The sequence below is a fragment of the Tiliqua scincoides genome, chromosome 1 (assembly GCF_035046505.1).
Source record: "Tiliqua scincoides isolate rTilSci1 chromosome 1, rTilSci1.hap2, whole genome shotgun sequence".
Taxonomy (NCBI): Eukaryota; Metazoa; Chordata; class Lepidosauria; order Squamata; family Scincidae; genus Tiliqua; species Tiliqua scincoides.
This window is the reverse complement of record NC_089821.1, coordinates 295,236,028-295,256,601: the sequence shown is the minus strand read 5'-3', so window position 1 is coordinate 295,256,601 and position 20,574 is coordinate 295,236,028. Positions and strand designations below refer to the sequence as shown.

At 44.5% G+C, this 20,574-nt stretch overlaps 1 protein-coding gene and 1 pseudogene across 3 annotated transcripts in view; one reads left to right on the top strand and one right to left on the bottom strand.

The window, feature by feature from the left end:
* Window positions 1-20,574, bottom strand: part of UNC79 (unc-79 homolog, NALCN channel complex subunit) — a 149,043-nt gene that overhangs the window by 101,358 nt on the left and 27,111 nt on the right. For all 3 annotated transcript variants that reach the window (XM_066612201.1, XM_066612202.1, XM_066612203.1), the window contains 10 exons: window positions 19,789-19,877; window positions 18,041-18,081; window positions 12,143-12,171; window positions 10,840-11,069; window positions 9,129-9,300; window positions 8,048-8,278; window positions 7,607-7,797; window positions 4,674-4,797; window positions 2,807-2,947; window positions 866-1,093 (listed from right to left, as the gene is read on the bottom strand). In XM_066612201.1, coding sequence (XP_066468298.1) covers window positions 866-1,093; window positions 2,807-2,947; window positions 4,674-4,797; window positions 7,607-7,797; window positions 8,048-8,278; window positions 9,129-9,300; window positions 10,840-11,069; window positions 12,143-12,171; window positions 18,041-18,081; window positions 19,789-19,877 — 1,476 coding nt within the window. The remainder of the gene's footprint in view (window positions 1-865; window positions 1,094-2,806; window positions 2,948-4,673; window positions 4,798-7,606; window positions 7,798-8,047; window positions 8,279-9,128; window positions 9,301-10,839; window positions 11,070-12,142; window positions 12,172-18,040; window positions 18,082-19,788; window positions 19,878-20,574) is intronic.
* On the top strand, window positions 5,142-5,261 carry LOC136638306 (5S ribosomal RNA; annotated as a pseudogene).

Sequence of the window (20,574 nt, the reverse complement as noted above, 5' to 3'; positions counted from 1 at the left end):
GATCTGACCCCTAGGCAATAGGTCTCCCAGGGAGTAGGGCCTGAGATCTCAGGCCAGTCACATGACCGGAAAGGGTGGGGCTGGCTAGGCCAGCTGCTGGCTTCATAAGGAGCCTGGCAGGCATAGGTTGCTCCTCCTTGGGCTCAGGGAGGCGAAAGCAGTCCCTGGCCTGTCCTGCTGCCCTTACTCAGACCTGAAGAGGTTGGAGAAGCCTCAACCAGGGGCACCTGGCCCCTAACTCCAGTAGGGCCAAGAGGCTGCTCTCAGCACCAGGCCAACCACTGAGGTCTCCCAGCTGTGGGGCTGTAGGCAGACCACTCTGGGGCAAGGCATCACCCCTCGGCCACGACATTGCAATTGGACTACGTAAAGACTGTGAGGGGGCAGTCCTTGTGACGTAACAAGGCACCCTCATGAATGTAAAATCATTGACTGCATTAAACCACCTATCGCAGCCCCTCTTCCAGACTCGACATCTTCTTCCTCAGCGCAGTAAGTGTGAGAGGAAGCCCTGCCCCTTGGGGAGGAGGATCAGGCCCCAGCCATGGAGATCACAAGCATCTACACCAATAATGGAGCAATCACAATGAAGCAATAATGGGGCAATAATGGAGGAGCAAGAAACCCAGAAGTGAATCTTTAAAGCTATCTTTAAGCCCCAAGAAATTTGCAACAAGTGTGGTTTATCAGCCTAAAGTAGGAAATGGGATATTGGTGCTTCTATCCTTGTTACAAGACATTTGAAGGTGGACCCCGGTATCACTGGTGAGTCAAATCAGTGGATGCCAAGGTCCAACCCATATACACTGATCTTTACACATGGTATTTTTGCTCCAGTTTAAATATCAGAATTGTTCTCTCTCACCTGCTTCAAGATGAGGTCAAACATCAGAATGAAACAATTCAAATTCATTTCCTCCTCGTCGCATTCAAAGTCAATAGCTCTTCCCCCTCCTCCAGGATGTCCAAAATTCTTGAAAGGGCTACGGAAGGGGCTACGCACAGGGCTGCGGAACGGACTTTGGAAAGGACTTGGGAAAGGACTCAGCGTATTATGCTGAACTCTGCGCCCAGGGTCAGAGGCAATGCTCGCCTAAAGAAGCATAAACCATTAAAAAAAAAATCACACAAAATCAGGTCTCGGTCCTTACAGGCTGAGTATTATAAAATCAATGAAAAATAACCATGTTTAGACTTTTTTAGTGCCTTTGTGTGTTGAAGCCCTTCATAGATTCTGATCTTGACAGAATCTGTACAAGAACCTGGAAAGTGCTGTTATCCACATATTGCATCTGGGGCTAAGAGGAAGTTGCTTGCCTCAGAACTCCCAGAGCAGTGGTTCCTAGCGGTGACCCACCAGGAGAATAGAAGTGGGTACCCCAAAAGCGCCACAGCAATCATGGCGCCGTGGGGATGCAGGAGCATTTAAACATAACTGAGGTGGTTGCAAAGCCTCCTGGTGAGTACTGGAGGGTTGCAGCCCCCTCTGCACACACCCCCACTGATGCACTGAGCTCTGATCACAGTTCACGTTCAATTTGTCCCCTTCTATTGATCAATGTAGCAGTGCAATGCTACTTGGGAAGCACCCAGGGCTTAGAACCTTGGTGCCTGATGGGAGAGTGCTAAAAGCAGAAGCACTCTGAGGGTTTGAAAGTTAGAACTCGAGCAGCAAGGAGTCAGAGCAAAGAATGAGACAAGCAGACATTCAGAGGGTTGATGCAGGGAGAGCTGAGCCGGAAGTAGGACGGTATGAGATTGAGAGAGAAGTCCGTCCTCCCGGCTAGCTTCCTAGCAAAGAATAAAACGACAGACATGTATAGAAGCGAGATGCAGAAGGAAGGCCGGCTGCTGGGATTCAGCCTTCTCTGGCTTTTATTCCCTCTCAAACAATGCACAACAGGCTGGGGTTTTCCATTCTCTTATCTTGTTTACAATACTAAGCAATGAGTCAGGAGTCTGCGGCTTCTACTTAACGAGAACAAGGCAGAGGCTTCTAGATGTGTCCAGATGCCAACGCAGGTGTGCCTGCACACAATTGATCTGCACACAATTACAGATCAAATTGTAATTAATAAGCCATTTCTGCCCAATGTTGCATATATATACCAAATGTGTACACCTGTGGGCTGGGCAAAAATGGGTTAAGCCAAGCAAGCAAGGACCAGTAAAAATTGGCAACGCTATTTCACAGAAGTTTCCCAGCCATCATTTCTAAGTAAATACTTTAGAAACTCCTAAGTCACTTCTGATTAAAAAAAAATTCAAAGAAACGGAACAGTTTGTGATGTCAATGCAAAGGAAGTTAAGTACACCTCAACTTCATCAAAATAAGAAAGACTAATACTAAACACCTGTGACAAGTAAGGTCATTTTCCGATGCCAATCCAGGAACACATAGAAGCAAGAAGGCTGGGATCACACCTGCTTGACCCCTCCTCCAGATCTACAAACCCCTCCCCTCTAGATCTACAAACTGCATGTGCACAGGTTCTGTCTATGCAGTCTGTACTTCTTCAGGATAACAGATACCGAAAGAAGAGCAGGTTGTACATTGAGCCACCAGGTGCTATCCCTCCCACCCTAATCACACATTCTTTTACCCTGGGTTGTCATCTGAATAGGACTCCAGTCTTTTTTGTATTCAAAGGGATCTGATTGGCAACTAAGTATCACAGTTTTAAATTCTTTACGGAACTAATTTCAATGCTTAAGAACACCATTTTTTCAATAGATTGCACCTGCTGACATTGTCAAAGGAGGTGTTCTTTCTCTTTGCCTACAAAGGTAACTGATAAGGAATTACCCTTCGAGCTGCAAGATTCCCAGTTAGTTCACTGACTCTAGATTTCCTCTGATTTGTCAGCTCTTTCACGGAATTGACACCATCAGAAAACATACTGATTAGCAACTGAAGTGGAACTACAATGTCTAATTCAGATAACACCTGAGAAGAGACGGAAAAAAATAAGTTCTCAATTCAGATTAAAAAATACTGTCAGCACAATCCTATGCATATCTACTCAGAAGTAAGCTCCATTCAGTTCAATGGGTCTTACTCTCAGTTAACGTGCAGCCGGTGTGTACAAATGTATTTTACTTAATTATATTAGTGTTGGTAAAGTACACATTTTTAACTTATTTTATTTTTGGAATGGGTGACGTATCTCAGAATAAATTGTGCAGTACAAAAAACTAACAGCCTGACTCTGTGGTTTGGTTAGGTATGCCATCAAAGCAAAACACAGAACTTGGCAATGCTCTCCCCCTCTTATCCAATGATGCGCCAGTCTCTGCTCCTCCCATTCTCCAACTCTCCCCCACACTTACTTCCTCTCTCCCTTCCTCCCTCGTTTCCAGTCCAGGGAATGGAAGGAGAAGGAGGAACACTAGAAGCAAGTAGGCGGACAAAGATGAGTGACCCCCCTACTAATCTCCTGCCTGAAGCGACCACTTCAGTTGTCTTCATGGATGGGCCAGCAAACCACTGGAAGAGAGGCTATACTAAGATGAATATAAGTATAAGAGAACCACCACTTAAAAACATGCCTCTTTAGCTAGTTAGCAAGGGACTAAGTACAAGATAATTGGCAAGCTTATCTCAGTAACCTTTACAACAGTTCTACAAAATAGGCCATCTTATTTATTTATTCCATTTACATCCTGCCTTTCTTCCATGAAGAAACTTAAGGCGGTCTACATAGGGTTCCAAGTGATAATCCATCCAGGAACAGAGCAGAGCCAGACCTGCTTACCACTAAATTGCTATATCATGTCCCCCTCGGGCTATGTTCTTAGTCTGTATTTTCCCTGCAGAACTGATTGGCTGAGGGTAAGGGAACCAGAATGCTTGACCAAGACCGCCTGGAAAATTCATGGCTAAGGTGAAATCAACGGTCTTCCTGCTGCACAGTTCGCTTGTTTAGACAATCTCTCAAGCCTAAATGAACACTGACAGATTTACAAAGCAAAGTGCAGCGCAATCCTAACTGCATGTTAGGCTGGCGTAAGTCCCTTGCGCCAGCCTAGGAGGGTCGCAAATGTACCAAAAAGCACATTTGTGCCTCCTCAGGAGGAAGCTGCACCAGTGCACGGAGGTGCGCTGGAACATGGAGGCTGAATCCATGGTAGCTTCCCCCAGGTAAGTTGGGTCAGCCAAGCTCGGCCAATGCAGGGATCGGGGGGGGGGGGGAGGCGTTCTGGGGTGGGGAGAGGGCAAGCAGAGGGCGGACCCGGGTGCAGGTGGGGCTAGGATCCAGCTGTTATGCCAGATCCCAACCCCATTCCTGAGCAGCGCAGAGCAGCTTCAAGTCTCAGGAGGTGGCGCAGGTCTGAGGAGACCCATATTTGGCAGCAGTGGCATACCTGGAGGTAAGGGGAAGAGTTTCCCCTTACCTCTGGCTGAGCCACTTTGGGTACCTATCCTGCTCTGGATACAGTGCAAGCCTCTTGGCTTACCTGTTCTAGCGCAAGATAGGATTGCACCCCTATGAAGGTGGGCCTAAATACCAATCAGCATTGATACTTAAAAAACTGCACTGGTGTGAATAAATGTTAATTAGCAGGATTAGGAAAATGTTCTCCTCCTGTGGATGCAGATGATACTGCCTAGATACTGCTTAAAACACTTCACTTTCTATTGGAATGTGCCATAGATATAACAGTACACTCACGTGAAGCCAGAGTAAAGCTTGCTCTTGTACAGAAGAAGGATACCCTGTGAACCGACAACTTATAAAGCCAAACATCTCTTCCATGGAAAACGGCAGCGGACACAGCTCAATATCAAACATTTTGCTACAATGAACAAATACAGAAATTTGACCAACACAGAAGACAGAACATTGTGCACAACCCACCCATCGGAAAGTCTGTCACAGCAACACAGCACATCCTCACTTAAATTCATTTTGTTCAAAGTTGTTTCTTTATAAAGTTGAAGAGAAAAAGAAATCGATTTCTGGTTGGGACCACTCTCTGTGTGCAGCTTCTACATTCACAGTGGCCCTGCTGCATTGGCACAAGGAATTTCAGTAGGATTGGGCTGTTAAGCAAACACATGTCCTTTTTTCTTCATATGATATTGTATTTGTGTTTTTTTCCACATTTTCTATTTTAATTACATTTTTGGTTATATGACATTTGACAGCAACTGTTACCCTGCACATGCCCGATCTCGTCTGATCTCGGAAGCTAAGCAGGGTCAGGCCTGGTTAGTACTTGGATGGGAGACCGCCTGGGAATACCGGGTGCTGTAGGCTTATACCATAGTCTTTCGAGACTGAAGGTTGCCAACCACAAAGTAAATAAGACCTTACTTCACTGTATGTATGAAGCTGACAGTGGGGACCCTGGATGTACAAAAGGGGCCAATGGATCTCTTCTTCATATGGCTAAATTCAGCTACTTCCCTAGGGACAAAGTCTAGAAGTGTAGCTGTATACATTGTAGCAAAAACAACACAGAGCTCTGTGGCACCTTAAAGATTAATAAATATATCATGGCATGAGATTTCATCAAATGCAAGAAGTAGACACTGAAGACGATGAGATGTTCGTCACATACATCTTGCCTATAAAACTACATGCCACCATGAATTGGACAGTCTTTCTAATGCCACATCACTCTTTTGCTTGTCTTTCCACAAGTTAACACGATGGGTTACAATTCAGTAGGAATTATATTCTTTATACACCAAAGTGTTTTTTAATTGGATCTTATGTTATCTTGATCCTGTATTTGATTTAAACCATTCTGAGCTCTTGGTAATAAAACAGTTAGAAATTAAATATTAATTCTGGACCATACCACTCCTAAATGCAAATGGGGAGTCATCCTGGAGAATGCTCCTCTAGCAAGTAGTAAGCTGGCATTGTCATGGGCAGGGTTATGTCAAAAGTCCCTCTCTGGCAAGTTCATTTATTAGATCCAGAACTTTCTTTTCACATGGAGGCACATTCAAAAAAGATAATTCCCTTCAGGTTGCAAGAGGAGGGAGTGGAACAGCCTGGACTGGGAGTGGAACAACTTGGATTTCTGTCATCTCAGCCTACCACCTCATTCTGTGTGGTGTTGATCTAAGCGTGTGGACTGCAAGCCATCTGCAAACACGTGGAGTATTGTGTTCAGTTCTGGTCACCACATCTTAAAAAGGGCATAGTGGAACTAGAAAAGGTGCAGAAGAGAGTGACCAAAATGATTACTGGGCACCTCCGTTATGAGGAAAGGCTAAATTTGAGGCTGATCAGTTTAGAAAAGAGGCGCCTCAGGGGGGACATGATTGAGACATACAAAATTATGCAGGGGGTGGTTAGAATGGATAGAGGGATGCCCTTTTCCCTCTCACACAACATCCAAGCTAGGGAACATCCACAAAAATTGAGTGTCAGGAGAGTTAGAACAGACTAAAGAAAATATTTCTTTACCCAGCGTGTAATTAGTCTGTGGAACTCCTTGCCACAGGATATGGTGATTGCATCTGGCCTAGATGCCTTTAAAAGGGGATTGGACAGATTGTTGGAGGAAAACTCCATCACAGGTTACAAGCCATGATGGGTATGTACAGTCCGAGATCAGTTGGTTGCTCATTATGAGGGTTGGGTAGGAATATTTTTCTGTCCTCTGAATTTGCCATGGATGGCAGTTTTTTTGCCTATCCCAGACTGGCGAGGGAAGGATGGTATGTTCAGTTAGTTTCATGCATTAAAAATTGGTCACTGTGGTGTCTTCATTGGGGGTGTGAGGGTAAATAGAATGCCAGGTGCAGGGGAGTGGCAGCAAGAAGCTACTATCTTGTGGTCTTGTGTGCTCCAGGAAGCATTCAGTGGGCCACTGTGAGATACAGGAAGCTGGACTGTATCTGATGGGCCCTGGGCCTGATCCAGCAGGACTCTTCTTGTGTTTATCACCTTCATTCCTCCAAATAACTAACTGCCATCATCCATACATTTTGGGATTATTTTTCCTGGATTCTGCTCTTCTTGCAAAGTCAGGTTAAGCCAACCCTATGAGTGCAATACATTTATCACCCTGGCTTGCTGCCATTCTGTAGCTTGCTAGCGATGGCACTGCAGCTGGGTGGCTCTGGGGGGGGGGGATCTTTATGGCAGCTGCATACTCTGAGATCATATCCTTCTTTTCCCACCTGAACTGCCCTTGAGTCTCTTTGGACTACCAGCAGTTAAATAGCTGGCATAGGTCCAAGGAGACCTATTGGAGATCAGATGGCCTATGGGGAGGTAAGTAAAAAGATTTTTACTTACCTCTCCGGGGCTATCTGGTTGCCTCTCCATGTGCGGCACTGCATGGTCTGGGCTAGCAGGGGATAGAATTTGATTGCCACTATTCCCCCCTCTCCAGCCCCTCCCCTCAATTATGTTCCTCAGTAAAGTTCATCCTCATTTCTTCAGCAATGTTTGATAAATGATTAACTTCTCCAAATTTCAGAACAGGTCATTTTGAAATATACAGTATTCAATCTTGAATGTTCCATTATGAAAGCTGTCTTTTATTGCTGGGGCACAGATACCAACTGCTGGTTTCTCCTTGAAATCTAACAACCTCTAACAAAAGTTCAGCAACATTGGAAAGTGTCCACGTACATTACCTTAATACTTCCCTGAACTCCTTCAGCTGATTGTCTGGTACTTCAGTTCTGATGGCTTCCAGCCACTCTGGCATAATACAATCCCACACAGGTTGGTTTATGACATTGTAAGGAATCAAGCACAGGATTCGATTCAGACCTTCCTTTAATTGTGTTACCGTACTACAGGACTTGTCCCAGTATCCACCCACCTGTGGGGAAAGGCTTAATTAATGACTCATTCTTTCAATACAACCCTACTTGGCACCTTGCAATTATAAGGTACTGAATAACAGTCAACAGAACATTTTCTTCTCTCATATTTCAAGGACAACTAAAACATTAAATCCTGGAATCTATACTTAGCTGGTAGTGTTCAACTAAGCTGTGTCCAATTTTTTTAAAAATAATATCAGGACATAGGGTAATGCCAGAGGAAACATACATTGAGCATTTTCTTACCCTTGCAAATTCCATCGGTTTAGGAAGGAGGCACATCACCATGACATCAAACCGAACATCACACACTGTCTTCAACCACTTGGTGACAAACTGGGGTTTGAGTTTCTCCACCAGGCTGCCAACTTCATCATCCATCATGTATGCTGTGGAATGGAACCACTGAAAGACCATGCTGACAAGCCGGGCCAAGCTCTCTGTAGGGGTGTTCTCACTAGGAGTGCAAAGGCTCACCTGGAAAACACATTTTGTACATTTTTTTTTCTTTTTTGAAAGCTGCATTGTAGTAATAGGATGAAAGGAGCATGTTACGATACCTATGTTGAAATTACCTTGGAAATTATCATGAGTGGAGACCATAAGGTCTCCTGCTAATTGGGCAAGAGGCACTTTTTCAAGTGGGTGCTCCTCTTTTATTGAGCAGGGGGAGAGTAACTGGCCCACCTCACCCCAGCAGTGTCTTTTCTAGTGGCTGTCTGCTGGTGTTCTTTTTGCATCTTTTTAGATTGTGAGACCTTTTGGGACAGGGAGCCATTAGTTGTTTGATTTTTCTCTGTAAACCGCTTTGTGAACTTTTAGTTGAAAAGTGGTATATAGATACTGTTAATAATAATAATAATAATAATAATAATAATAAGAAGAAGAAGAAGAAGAAGAAGAAGAAGAAGAAGAAGAAAGAGGAGGAGGAGGAGGAGGAGGAGGAGGAGGAGGCAGGGATAAGTGAAACAGATCTTGGCAGCAATGCCATTGTAAGATAAGAACATACCATTTAAAAAGTTCCCTATCCTATGCACTTTTCAAAGCACTGATGCAGTCGCAATGCAGCCCTGAGGTAAAATAACAAATGTCCCCTTACTTTGAGGAGGTCTCCATGACTGTTCCCCCCCCCCACACACACACACACTGCAGGATGTAGTGCATGCCCTGTTGGTGTGGCTGCATTGGAGCTGAAAAGTTGTATTGGGCCCTAAATGAACACTGGAGTTGCTTACAGACATTGTCCCATTTCTGCTATAACAGGAAGACTAGTTTTTTTTGTTTTAAATAAAAGCTGAACAAAACCAAAAGAGCACAACAGACTCACCAAGAACCAGATTCCAAACTGGCTCAGAAGGCGCTGATCATGCTTGTCATCATCTTTGTTATCAAAATCCGTGTTATCCAAAGAGTGATGCGAAGAGGAGAGGCCCAGCTGCCTTCTCCGGTTGAGTTCGTACTCTCTCTGCTCAGCATGGAATTCAGCCTCTTTCAACAAACTAAGCAAACAAAAAACCAGCACAGCCTATGAATTTGTGCTCTTGTATAACAACACCCACAAGAACAACAATTCGTATTTCTATTCCTTGCCTCTGCCATTTGTATCTGAATGAAAACTGTAGGAACCCACTTGTGTTATTATCCACGAGTATCCATGAGACAGGTACTTCATTATAAAAATATAATAATTATATTAAACTCTTCTAGATAATGCTATATCCAGGTGGCTCTTTACATGTCCTGTTGCTTACTCCTACTATCAAAGCCAAGGGTGGCACTGCCCTTGAAGCATATCATACCTAGATTGTATCTCCTGAACTGGTTATTAGTTTCATTTTAGGACCAGTTCAAAGCACTGTTTTTGTTTATAAACCCGTAAATGGCTATCTATGAAGTCTTGAGGTCTGCTCATGAGAAGTCCAAAGCAGAGCACATGCTTTGCATGCTGAAGGTCCCAGGTTCAATCCTATCAACTCAAGGTTGGGCTGGAAAAACCCTTGAGCCAGAAACCCTAAAGAACTACTGCAAGCCAGCACTGAGAGATTTGAGCTAGGCGGACCAATGGACTGACTCAGAACAAGTCGGTTTTCTTTGTACCACCTCATGTCATTGCTAGACTAGCTCTCAGGTCCTAGAGCAGGGGTGGAACATTTTATTAATTTATTGAAAACATTCAACCATAATGGTTTACAAAGCTGTTAATGCTACTATTATTCATAATAATAATATCAATTAAAACAACCATTAAGTCATTACAATTTCCATGCATGTATAGCAGGACTTTTCAAACTGGGGTGTTGTGATGCCCTAGCCTATGGCCCCAACCACTTTCACCTTAAGGGGCGGGGGCAGCCTGGAGGCAGTGAGGAGAACAGGGGGGCTGCAGGGGCTTGGGTACACTTACCCAAGCCTCCTGCAGAGAGGTCAAAGGAAGGCAGTGCAATGTTGTTTTCAATGCAATACCTACATTAGCATTATCTAGTCAGTGGGTCAGTCAGAAAGATCTGGAATGTTTCAGCTGAGTTGAAGAGTTGTTTCTTTTTAGCATGTGTTATGTTGGAGGGACTGTGATACCGAACTATGGTTTGTATATACTGACTATGTATATACTAACTATACTAACTATGGTTTGTATATACTGCAGCTGCCTGCGACCTTCTGCAGGGCTCCCCACAGCTTTGAAAGCGAAAGCGGAGCAATTGCGCCCCACCTCAGCTAAAGCGGAAATGGAACGCAATCACTCCACTTTCACTTCTGAAGCTGCGGGGAGTCCTGCAGAGGGCCGCGCAGGGCTCCCCGCACCCCTGGGAGGCTGCAGGAGACTGGGGTGAGTGTACCCAAGCCCCTGCAGCCCCCTTGAGCGGCACGATCCTGGGGATCATGCAGCTGCCTTCCCTCTGCCTTCGCTGCCTCCCCCCTGCCCCTGGAAGAACTTAGAGTGGCTCAAACCCTCCTGAGTGTTTGAAAACCGCCGATGCATGGGATAGTGCAGTGAACAGAATTTGGTTCAGAGGTTTAAAACATCTGAGATAGTTTACCTGATGACAGCTTCCACCGTACAAACAAGTTCCTCAGCCCCACATTCCCGCGTATTAATAGGGGGAGGTGAAGTCTGATAGAGATGAGTCTCTGCTGTTGCCCCAACTTCACTGCTATGATGGTTCGAATGGCATCGTTTGCAGTACCGCACTGGCCTGTTCCCATGACGACCACAGCAGCCAGCAGAGAAACATGTGACAACGGCCCTCCTAACATGTGAGCTACAATTCTGGAAACAAAAAATGTAATTTCAGCCACTGGCGGTGCCTGAAAGCAAGACTCCAAAAGCTACCATTTAAATAAGTAACAATTATTTCATTCATTTGGAATGAAGATGCTAGAAGGAGCAGAGGCTGGGATGGAAGCGCAGCTCAGATCTGGACCTACAGGATCCTGAGTCGTTATCCCCCAGTTCAAGATTATATATTTATACTTGTCAATGTGTCCTCTTTCTTATGTTCAGCAACCCTACACAATAAGAAGGGACTGCAAAAAAAAGATGGATCTTGCTTCATCTTGGCATACTTTCAATCTTTCGATCTAAGTCTACCACCATCTAATTCTGCCCCTATTCCTTCCCTCAAATACCTTTATTTCAACTCTGCTTTGTTTGTTGCTTAACAAGTAGGCAAATATCATAGCAGAATAGTCACTATCTCTAAATGTCATTATGTCACAGGGTTGTGGTGAAGATAAAATATACAGGGGGACAGCCATGTGTGTTGCACTGAGCAACTCCGAGGAAGGCAAGAACATAAGAGCCCCTTTGGATCAAGCCAAAGGCCCATTTAGTCCAGCTTCCTGTATCTCACAGTGGCCCAAAAAGTGCAATATAAAAATGTAAATTAGAAATTAACTAAAATTTGATGAAGTAATTTCAGTTTACACAAATTCAAGCCAATTGCTCTTCTTCAGAAGGACTAGCTATTAGGAAAACAGTATGCATGTCTTTTCCAGGTGATGATGCTTTGCTGGGTCTTAATTTATCCTTGTAATATCCATTCATTTCAACAGGACTTGCACAGAAGTAATTCTTCATGGATTGACCTGACACTGAATTATACAAGGTGAAATTAGTAGCAACAAAAGAACGTGTAGAATATCAACACCCAACAACCAGAAGCCACAATGTCCACATGTTTCAGCAACATTCAGCAAGTTCTGCTGCTAAAGAACTCAATTTCTTTACAAATGTAGTGACGGAGACACAGATGGAAAATTTTGCAGAGCACATGACGATGAGATGACATTACAGACAAAAATGCAGAGTGCTGCCCCACCATACAGATGGAGGCGTCTTACCTTCTTTTGACATATAGCAGAAATTTCAGCTGTAAGGGGAAGGTAAATGGAATAGCAAAACTGTTAAGATCACTCCTCTACTGGATTGGATGATCTGGGATTTTTTTTAAAAGAGCTAGAGAATATGTACTAGGGTGGTGATAGTGTCTGACTACTCGGTTGTATTTGTCTATTCAGCATAACATGCTAGCAGTTATAGCAGTCCTATGCTAAAAATAGAACTACAGCTATTGGAAAACAAGGCGTGTGTTGTAATTCCATCTTTGAAGCTAAGTAGGTTCCAGCACCTGAGAGGGACATCTTTTCTGTGTACAACAGGTATAACCTAATTATCCATGGATTTTTCACCCACGGTTTTATCTCAACATGATGAGAAAGGCCCTTTAAATAAAATGAAAAAGGAAGCTAAGCAGGGTCAGGCCTGGTTAGTACTTGGATGGGAGACCCCCTGGGAATACCGGGTGCTGTAGGCTTATACCATAGTCATACCATAGAGATGGAAGGTTGCCAACCATTGTTTAACAATAGCCTCATTAATGTGGGAGAAGGCAGCAGGCAGGCAATCAATCATTCTCTCTCCAGGAACTTAGAACAGTTTCAATCTGAAGCATGTGACCCCTTCCCTTCCCCCTGAGCACTGTGAAAGGATGCCAAGTGGAAGTGATTATCACCTCCTCCTTGCATTATTCTCCCACACTGCACTCCTGATGAAGGGAGAGGAAGGGAGAGTGAGTCTTTCCAAGCATCTAGAGTGAGACTAGCCTTGCTTACCTTTGTAATTCAGGACAGAGACATCAGGCAGACAATCAATCAGTCTCACTCTAGGAGGTGATAATCAGTGAGACTGATTGATTGATTGATGCCTCTGCCCTGTATTACAAAGGTAAGCAAGGCTGTTTTTAAATTGCTGAGCAATGGGACATTGTTTTTTTAATGGATTTCTTTAATGCGATTTTTGGCATCCACATGGGTTCTGGGACTCAACCTGTACAGTTCTGAGTTACTTCCTCCTAGAGTGGAAAAAAAAATGCTGAATGTTCTCCATTTCTCATTTGTATGCAAATGGTAAATGAAGATGGTCAGTTCAACACAAGGGAAAGCATGGGCCTATTATCTATCCACGTACAGAGGCTGAAGTCAGAGAAGTCATCAGAGGAATATGGAGTACAATATATCTAGGAGACGTAGACAGGCATGCAATGTTGGAAGACGTGCAAGAGAGCAAAGAGCTTCAGGAAAAGTGCCAGCAAACACAGTTTCTAGGTTGAATCTGGCTATAAACTGGCAGCCCACCTTTGGTGGAAGTCCACCTGATGTGGCATTCATAAATTCAAGCTGTGTTTCATCAAAAAAACATGCAAAAGGAATACTAGCTGAATTTAAAAATACTGATTCTAAAACTTAAAAAGCCTTCAGGGAAAGAATAATAATGCTGCCAAGGGAAAGGTGAGAAAATGAAGCCTGCTCCAATGAACTGGCTGGAATCAATAGCTATCCCCCCCCCCCGAACTATCTCTGACAGCAGATGCTCCATTTGACTGCATTAGAAGAGCAAGATCATGAGGTTTCTCTGCTGGCTTCACTGGGATCATGCCATTTGGCCTCTCCATGACTATCTCTGTATACATTAGCCAACTTGAGCATGTGAAAGGCAACTAATAAAGTTTTTTAATAATAACCACTGTTCCATGTAGTGGCCATGAAACGTGAATCTGTATACTTCCCACTCTCCCTCTCAAATCGTCATAAGCTTTAAAAAATAAACAACTGTGAATTATCTTGAAAGCACTTGCTGCAATGCACTTTTATAAATATAGCAAACAAATCCAATAAATAACACATGAACAGCGCATTTAGTAGCACATACATCATGAAAATAAAAAGCACAAAGGGTCCCATGGCACCTTAAAGACTAACAAAATTTATTTTTGCATATGTGCTTATCCTGAAACATAGCAGAATTATACCTCTGGAACTTAAAAAAAACAACAAACTGGTAACATAGCCAAAGCTATCTTATGAATTTCTTAAAAGTCAATGTTGAACAGCATAGTCTTTCACAGAAGACAATGTTTGTGCACACAAGCTAGGGTCAGCAACACACACACACAGTGCCTATATTAGTTTTGACAGTTTGCATACATTGGAACAACATTAATGACCAGAGCTTGCTAGACAACCTTTCGTAATAAATACAGGCAGGTTGCAATCCTAAATACACTTCACTGAGAGTAAGACCCATTGAACACAATGGGACTTACTTCTGAGTAGACATGCATATGATTGAGCTGACAGGCATTCAATTTTCTTCTAACAGCCCAATCCTACATACTGGTAAGTTCCCCCACACCAATGCAGTGGTGCCAGAGTGGCTTCTGCTGCATCTCACAAGGGAATTCTGCAAGCTGAAGGTTCAGCCCCTTACATTTCTCCCCCTGCCCTGTGGTAAGCCCCAGCCAGTGCAACAGGTCAACTTGGACCTGAGCCAGCTATATAGCTTGTGCACGATTGCATTGATCTGTGTTGACTGAACAGGCCCAGGAAGGGGGATAAGATATGCATGGGCCGGCACCAACAATCCTGTCCCCCTCTTGGACCTGATCAACAAAAACTAGAAGTGCCTTTTGGAGGCCTCTAAGGCACCCCCTCAAGGTGCGGTACCAAGGGCTCAGAAGGTACCCAGTGCTCCCTAGGTCTCAAAAGTCCTTCTGGAAACCTCCAAAAGGCACTTTTTGTACACACACACACACACACACACACACACACACACACACAAATAAGGGCACAATCCTAACCAACTTTCCAGCACTGGCATAGCTGTGCCAGTGGGGCATGTGTTGCATCCTGCAGTTGGGAGACAGTCATGGAGGCCTCCTCAAGGTAAGGCAATGTTCGTTCTCTAACCTTGGAGTTGCATTGCCCATATGTCAGTGCTGGAAAGCTGGTTAGGATTGCAGCCTTCGACATTTAAAAACAAACAATAAAACTTGGATCCCTATTTAAAACTTGGATCCCTATTTTCCAGCATGGCAGAGTTCAGGGAGGGATTATTTAGGAGGGGGAGTACCACTGTTAGCCTTAAACAAGTTGGCACCATCCTGGCACTAAAATATTTCTTTATAACTCTACCTGTCCATTCAGCCATTTACTCCCCCCAGGCAGTTATTATCTGCCATGCAGGGCAAGGGGCAAGCCAGCATGCAGAAGGCCTCATGCTCCAGAGGATCATTTCCACACCCTCAGGCTTTACAAGATGAAAATAAGCTATAGCAACAGGGCAAACAGATGCAAATTTGCAAGGCAGGGTCCAAATCATGATGGACACCAGCCACTTTATCTGCAAAACGCAAATGATTCATAGTAGGCCATTGAGCTGTCTTTGACTCCACCCTGGGAACCGAGATGCAAAAGGCCTGAACAAGGTGAAAGAGCTGCACTGGACAACCTTCCACATATTCAATGGTGGCAGAGAAGTATGCCACCAACACTGACACAGAGTATGTCCTAAAATTGACTCTCACCTGTGCACAGGTGCATTCAACACAAGTCTTCTCGCATCATCACTCAAGACATTTACCTGGGTGTTTCATTACATGCAGCTCCTTGAAAAGCCAAGAAGTCACCTTTGTTCTACATCTATAACAAGGTCCAGGAGTCTCAGGAACTATTCTGTTGAACAGCCCAGGCAACTTCCTCATGCCAGAGGTCCACCAGAACCAACTGAATTACTGGCCCTGGCAGCAAGCAAATCCCCAGAGCCTACTAGATCTGTAAACCTCCAAGGGCAGACCACTCAAATAGGTCTGCATGACAAAGGAGCTAAATTAATCTCCTTCACATCCAGCTCACTATCCATTTGCCCAACACTGAATTCAAGGTTCAACATATGGCCAGACATTCATCAAGGGAAGTAATCCTTTGAGACAGGCCTATGAGTCTTACAGCAACCATAAATCCTAAACCACTCCTGAGTCAGAGGCCTCGGTGTATACACACACACCCCTGCAAATACAAAAACCACAAATAAGGGAGAACCCTATATAAATAGCAGCTCCCTCCCCCCCCCCATTACCTTCATTTTCTATTAGAAGCAATTGAAGCACAGGTGTTTATTGGTTAACTAAAGAACACAACGTGCAAGCAAGCCACCTGCACACTACCGAGAGAAGACTTTCTGAACATTAACAGGACAGTCCCTGTTAACATTCGGTTGGTCCCGTTAGCATCCAGGCTGGTTGCCCGCACATCACGTTCTTCAGCTAACCAGGACACATCCATACTTCACATGAATGTTTCCATCCATGCTTCACGCTTCTAATGGAAAATGAAGGTAATGTCCCCACCAATCTGCGGACAGGTGAAACCATGGATACCGGATGGACGCCTGTACATTGAAGTCTCCCAGCACTAATAGTCTGGCACACTCCCAATACTGCACCCAAAATCACCTCAGCCAAAATCACCTCACCCAAAATCACCTCAGTTCAGGCAGGCAGGCTGCTGAGCAGCAGGGCAATCTTGATTCTCTGATTGAGAATCTCAGTCCTCAATTTCAACACTAGGTGGAGACAGTGGTGTGGCTAAGAGGGGATCACCAATACCACACAGTACTGGGCAGCACTCGGTGGCTCCCTGTGGGGGGGGGGGCAGCAGCAAAGTGCCCCCCCCCTCGCAGCCACTGTTGGCTGAGTGAAGTTCTGGGTGTCCAGAGCGTCGCTCCAGACTGTCGCTCAGCCAGCAGTTCCAACAGTGGCTGTGTGGGGCAGTGCTTTGCCTCCCACAGTCCCTGTCAGCTTAGTGAAGCTCAGGGTGGTCACCCAGAGTGTCACTCAGCCAGTTGCTCTGACACAGCTGCGCTGGGTGGAGCTCTGCCCCATGCAGCTGCTGTTGGGTGAGTGATGCTGTCAGATGAGCATTGAACAGCCAGCAGCAGTATATGACCGGACTTTTGGTGATGTCATCATGTCACTGCAATTACTTCCGGGGCAGCTGGGTGAGGGGGTGGCATCTGGGGGTGTGACCCAGGGTGGGAAAATCCTCAGCTACACCTGTGGGTGTAGACACTCGAACCCTGAGAACTGCTAGACAGGGACCTGGATAGAAGGTTGAAATAAACTATCACAAATCTGCTCTCCCACCTCTAGAGCTTTGGCTACCTCCTTATAAACTGGAGGATGGAGGATGGAGGAAAGACCAACCCCTCCAGTCTCATCCAACCATGTCTCCATTGTACATACCAGAACAGTGTCCATCCAGGATGAAATCCTGAACCAAGCTGATTTTGTTATTCACCAATTTGGTGTTAGGCAGCAACAGTTTCAAGCTAGAAAGACTGTTGCTAAGGTCACCACCAGAGGGTCTAAGGGGTTAGAGACCAGAAAGAAGAATAGTGGCGATTGCCTTTTTCCCTCTGAAATAGCCTGTCCAGCCCTCCCAACCAATTTTCCCTGTAAGCTGCAAGACTGCATAGCCGCTCAGGTCTGAGCCTAGCTCTGGTCAGCATGGAGCTTGGCAACCTGAAAGCTCTGCAATAATGCATGACATTAAGTGTTAAAAAGTTTTTGGTTTTTTTCTTAAGAAGGAAGGAGGGGAAGGGGAGAGAAGACAACTGTCTCAGGCAGCTTTAAAGTTGCCAACTCCTTGAGATCAGGGAAAGCGACAGGGGGCAAGTGCCCCAAAGGCCTACTTCACCGACTTCGATTTTTAAAATTAATTTATTGTTCATGGCACACTCCCGATATCTGCTTGCAGCACTCTCATGAAAAAACAGTTTGGGAATTACTGATGTAGGCAGTTGGGTTGAATGACCTTTGAGCACCATTATAATCTCACACAATTCTATGATTCTATAAACCCCTGTGCACATTATTTGTTATCCAACTTTAAATTAAGTCTTACCTTGTGGCAAAAGAACATCAATCAACCATTCACTGTGATCCCTTAAAAGGAAAGAAAAGAATCAGAGTAGTTTGTGATGGCTTATTTTTTCCCCAAATGAAACAACCATGCTCTAAGTTTACAGGTGGGACTTTTCATTATGATTATGCTTTAATATAATAGTTTTAAAACCTGGATTGTTCGAATTAGCCTCCTTTTGTCAACTTGTACTTATTGCAAATGGCCACTCAGCTGATGCTAAGTCTGCCACATCCTACCCTTTGGCAGCCTACACTGAAGAGTTTAGTAGAAGAGGGAAAACTACAGAGAACATAAGAGCCCCACTGGATCAGGCCATAGGCACATCTAGTCCAGCTTCCTGTATCTCACAGTGGCCCATCAAATGCCTCAGGGAGCATACAAGACAGCAAGATACAACCTGCATCCTGGTGCCCTCCCCTGCATCTGGCATTCTGAGGTAGTCCAGAGGATCCTGACAATCCTCAGGTGGCAATGCAGGAGCGCCAAACATAAAAAGGGAATGAACAGCCCCAATACCAAACACACTGGACTTGTTTAAAAAGCCAGGACTCTGGCTTAATTTTAATTGAATTAACAATTTAATTCTCTTCGCTTCAGGTTTATACTGAAAATGATTTCCACATCAACGTGATTTCTACAAAATTAAATAGCTTCCCCCCCGCAAATGGTGTCACTGTGATGCTGAGGGAGGTAGTTATAAGTAGGAACCCAGCCCCAGGTTTGAGAGGGCCCTTGGCAAGTTGCCCTTGACAGACTCCTGGCTTCTTGGCTCCTTGAGTTTGTAGTGGGGTTAGCTTGGCATTTGAGTTTAGAGAGAAGAGGCAACAATGTCAGGCATGACCCCATACATAAATGGAGCCTTTCCCCTTCCTAAGGGTCTCTGGAGAAAGCTCCCACTAGAAAATGGGAAGGGAGAGAGGAGGCAGTCTCTCTCAGGGGAGGTAGTCACATGCCAGTTGATGCCACACAAAGGCTACTGGCACAAAGATGATTCCAGGTATTGACAGTGGGCCCTTCCGAAGCCGCTGGGCCCTTGCTAGTTGCCCAACAATGCCAACCACAGATGTTTGGCCTGTAAATTCTGCCCCTTCTTGCCTACATTTCAGTGAATTTGCATTCATTGCCCTCCATGGGAATGCTATTGACAATTGCTGGATTCCAGAAGTAAATTAAGACAAAGCAATTGAAAAACTGAAGTTGCATTTTAGAATATAATGATTTCTTGAATAGCAAACATGGGCCAGATTTCATTCAAAGCCAGGCTGCCTGGCATCACACATTAAAAATGACCTAAATATCTTGAGCCGGGGGGGGGGGTAAAACAGGGTGTCACCATGATATAAGAACTCATTTCTTGCCTTTAACAGTTGATGATATGTGCAAAAACATTGTTTTGTGACAAAGCCACCATTTCTAGTCTAATTTTATAGAGCCGGTGTTGTGTGGTGGCTAAAGTGTCAAGTGTGAAATCTCCACAGACATGAAACACATCCCGTGGCCTTGGACACATCATTTTCTCTCAACCTGACTTATCTCATAGAGTTGTTGTGAGGATATAGCAGGATAATTAGATCTGAGCCCCTTGGGTCTTTGAATTTAACTGTCCAGCTAAGTTTTAAAAGAATTGTTTTTACTTAATTAGTGACATGGCTATTCATAACATCTAGATAATTCTTAGGTTTTTCACTGTTATATATTATTTGTTTTGCCTCTCTTAGTCTACCCACCCTGCAATCCTCTGGCTGCATTCTTCACAAAGGTAGAGAGGGGGTGGTTTATCACCCAAAGCCACAGACAAGGAAGCATCTATGCACATCTGAAACACACAGGAAGGACAGAATCAGTTTCTTTCTCCAAAAGAGTGCTTGGTCAATGAATCCCCTACACCTGAAAACTCAAAACTTCATTAGCAACTGATCCCCTCCACTGATAGAATTGAATTTACTTTCATGGGCCTTGGCCTTACCCAGGTGTTTTTACTTGTTTGTATTTGGATATTGGAAAGGGTAATCAATCAAAGTGACAGAGAAGAGCTGAAAGTTTGTTTAGGGGAGGGTCATCAACACACAGCAAGCCGAATAGTATCCATGACACCTGCTGAGGGTTGGAAGTATAATGATGTCACTTCATTAAGCAGGAAGTGATGCCATTGAGCAGATGGTGGACAGAAATAAGCACTTTGTTCTCAAACAGGAATTCAGTTGCAAATGTCAGAAGAAAAGATATGCAAATCGGAATCGTATTTTGATATGGATATGAAGATCTCAATTATCACATGGGCCACTTCTGCCAAGGCATCACTTTGCAGCTCAGCAACTAAGAGCAGCTGTCTTAGCGCTTTGGCAGCATTTCAGCCCTCTAGGCCTGCCCATTCCTCCATGGCATTTCTTGGCTTGTGAGGCCTCCTTCTGACTCTCCCTCCAAGAACCCAAGCAGAAGCACATTGCTGAAAGGGTGGTGCTGGGAGAGCCAATTATCACATGGGCCAGATAAAAACCTTTGGGGGCCGTATC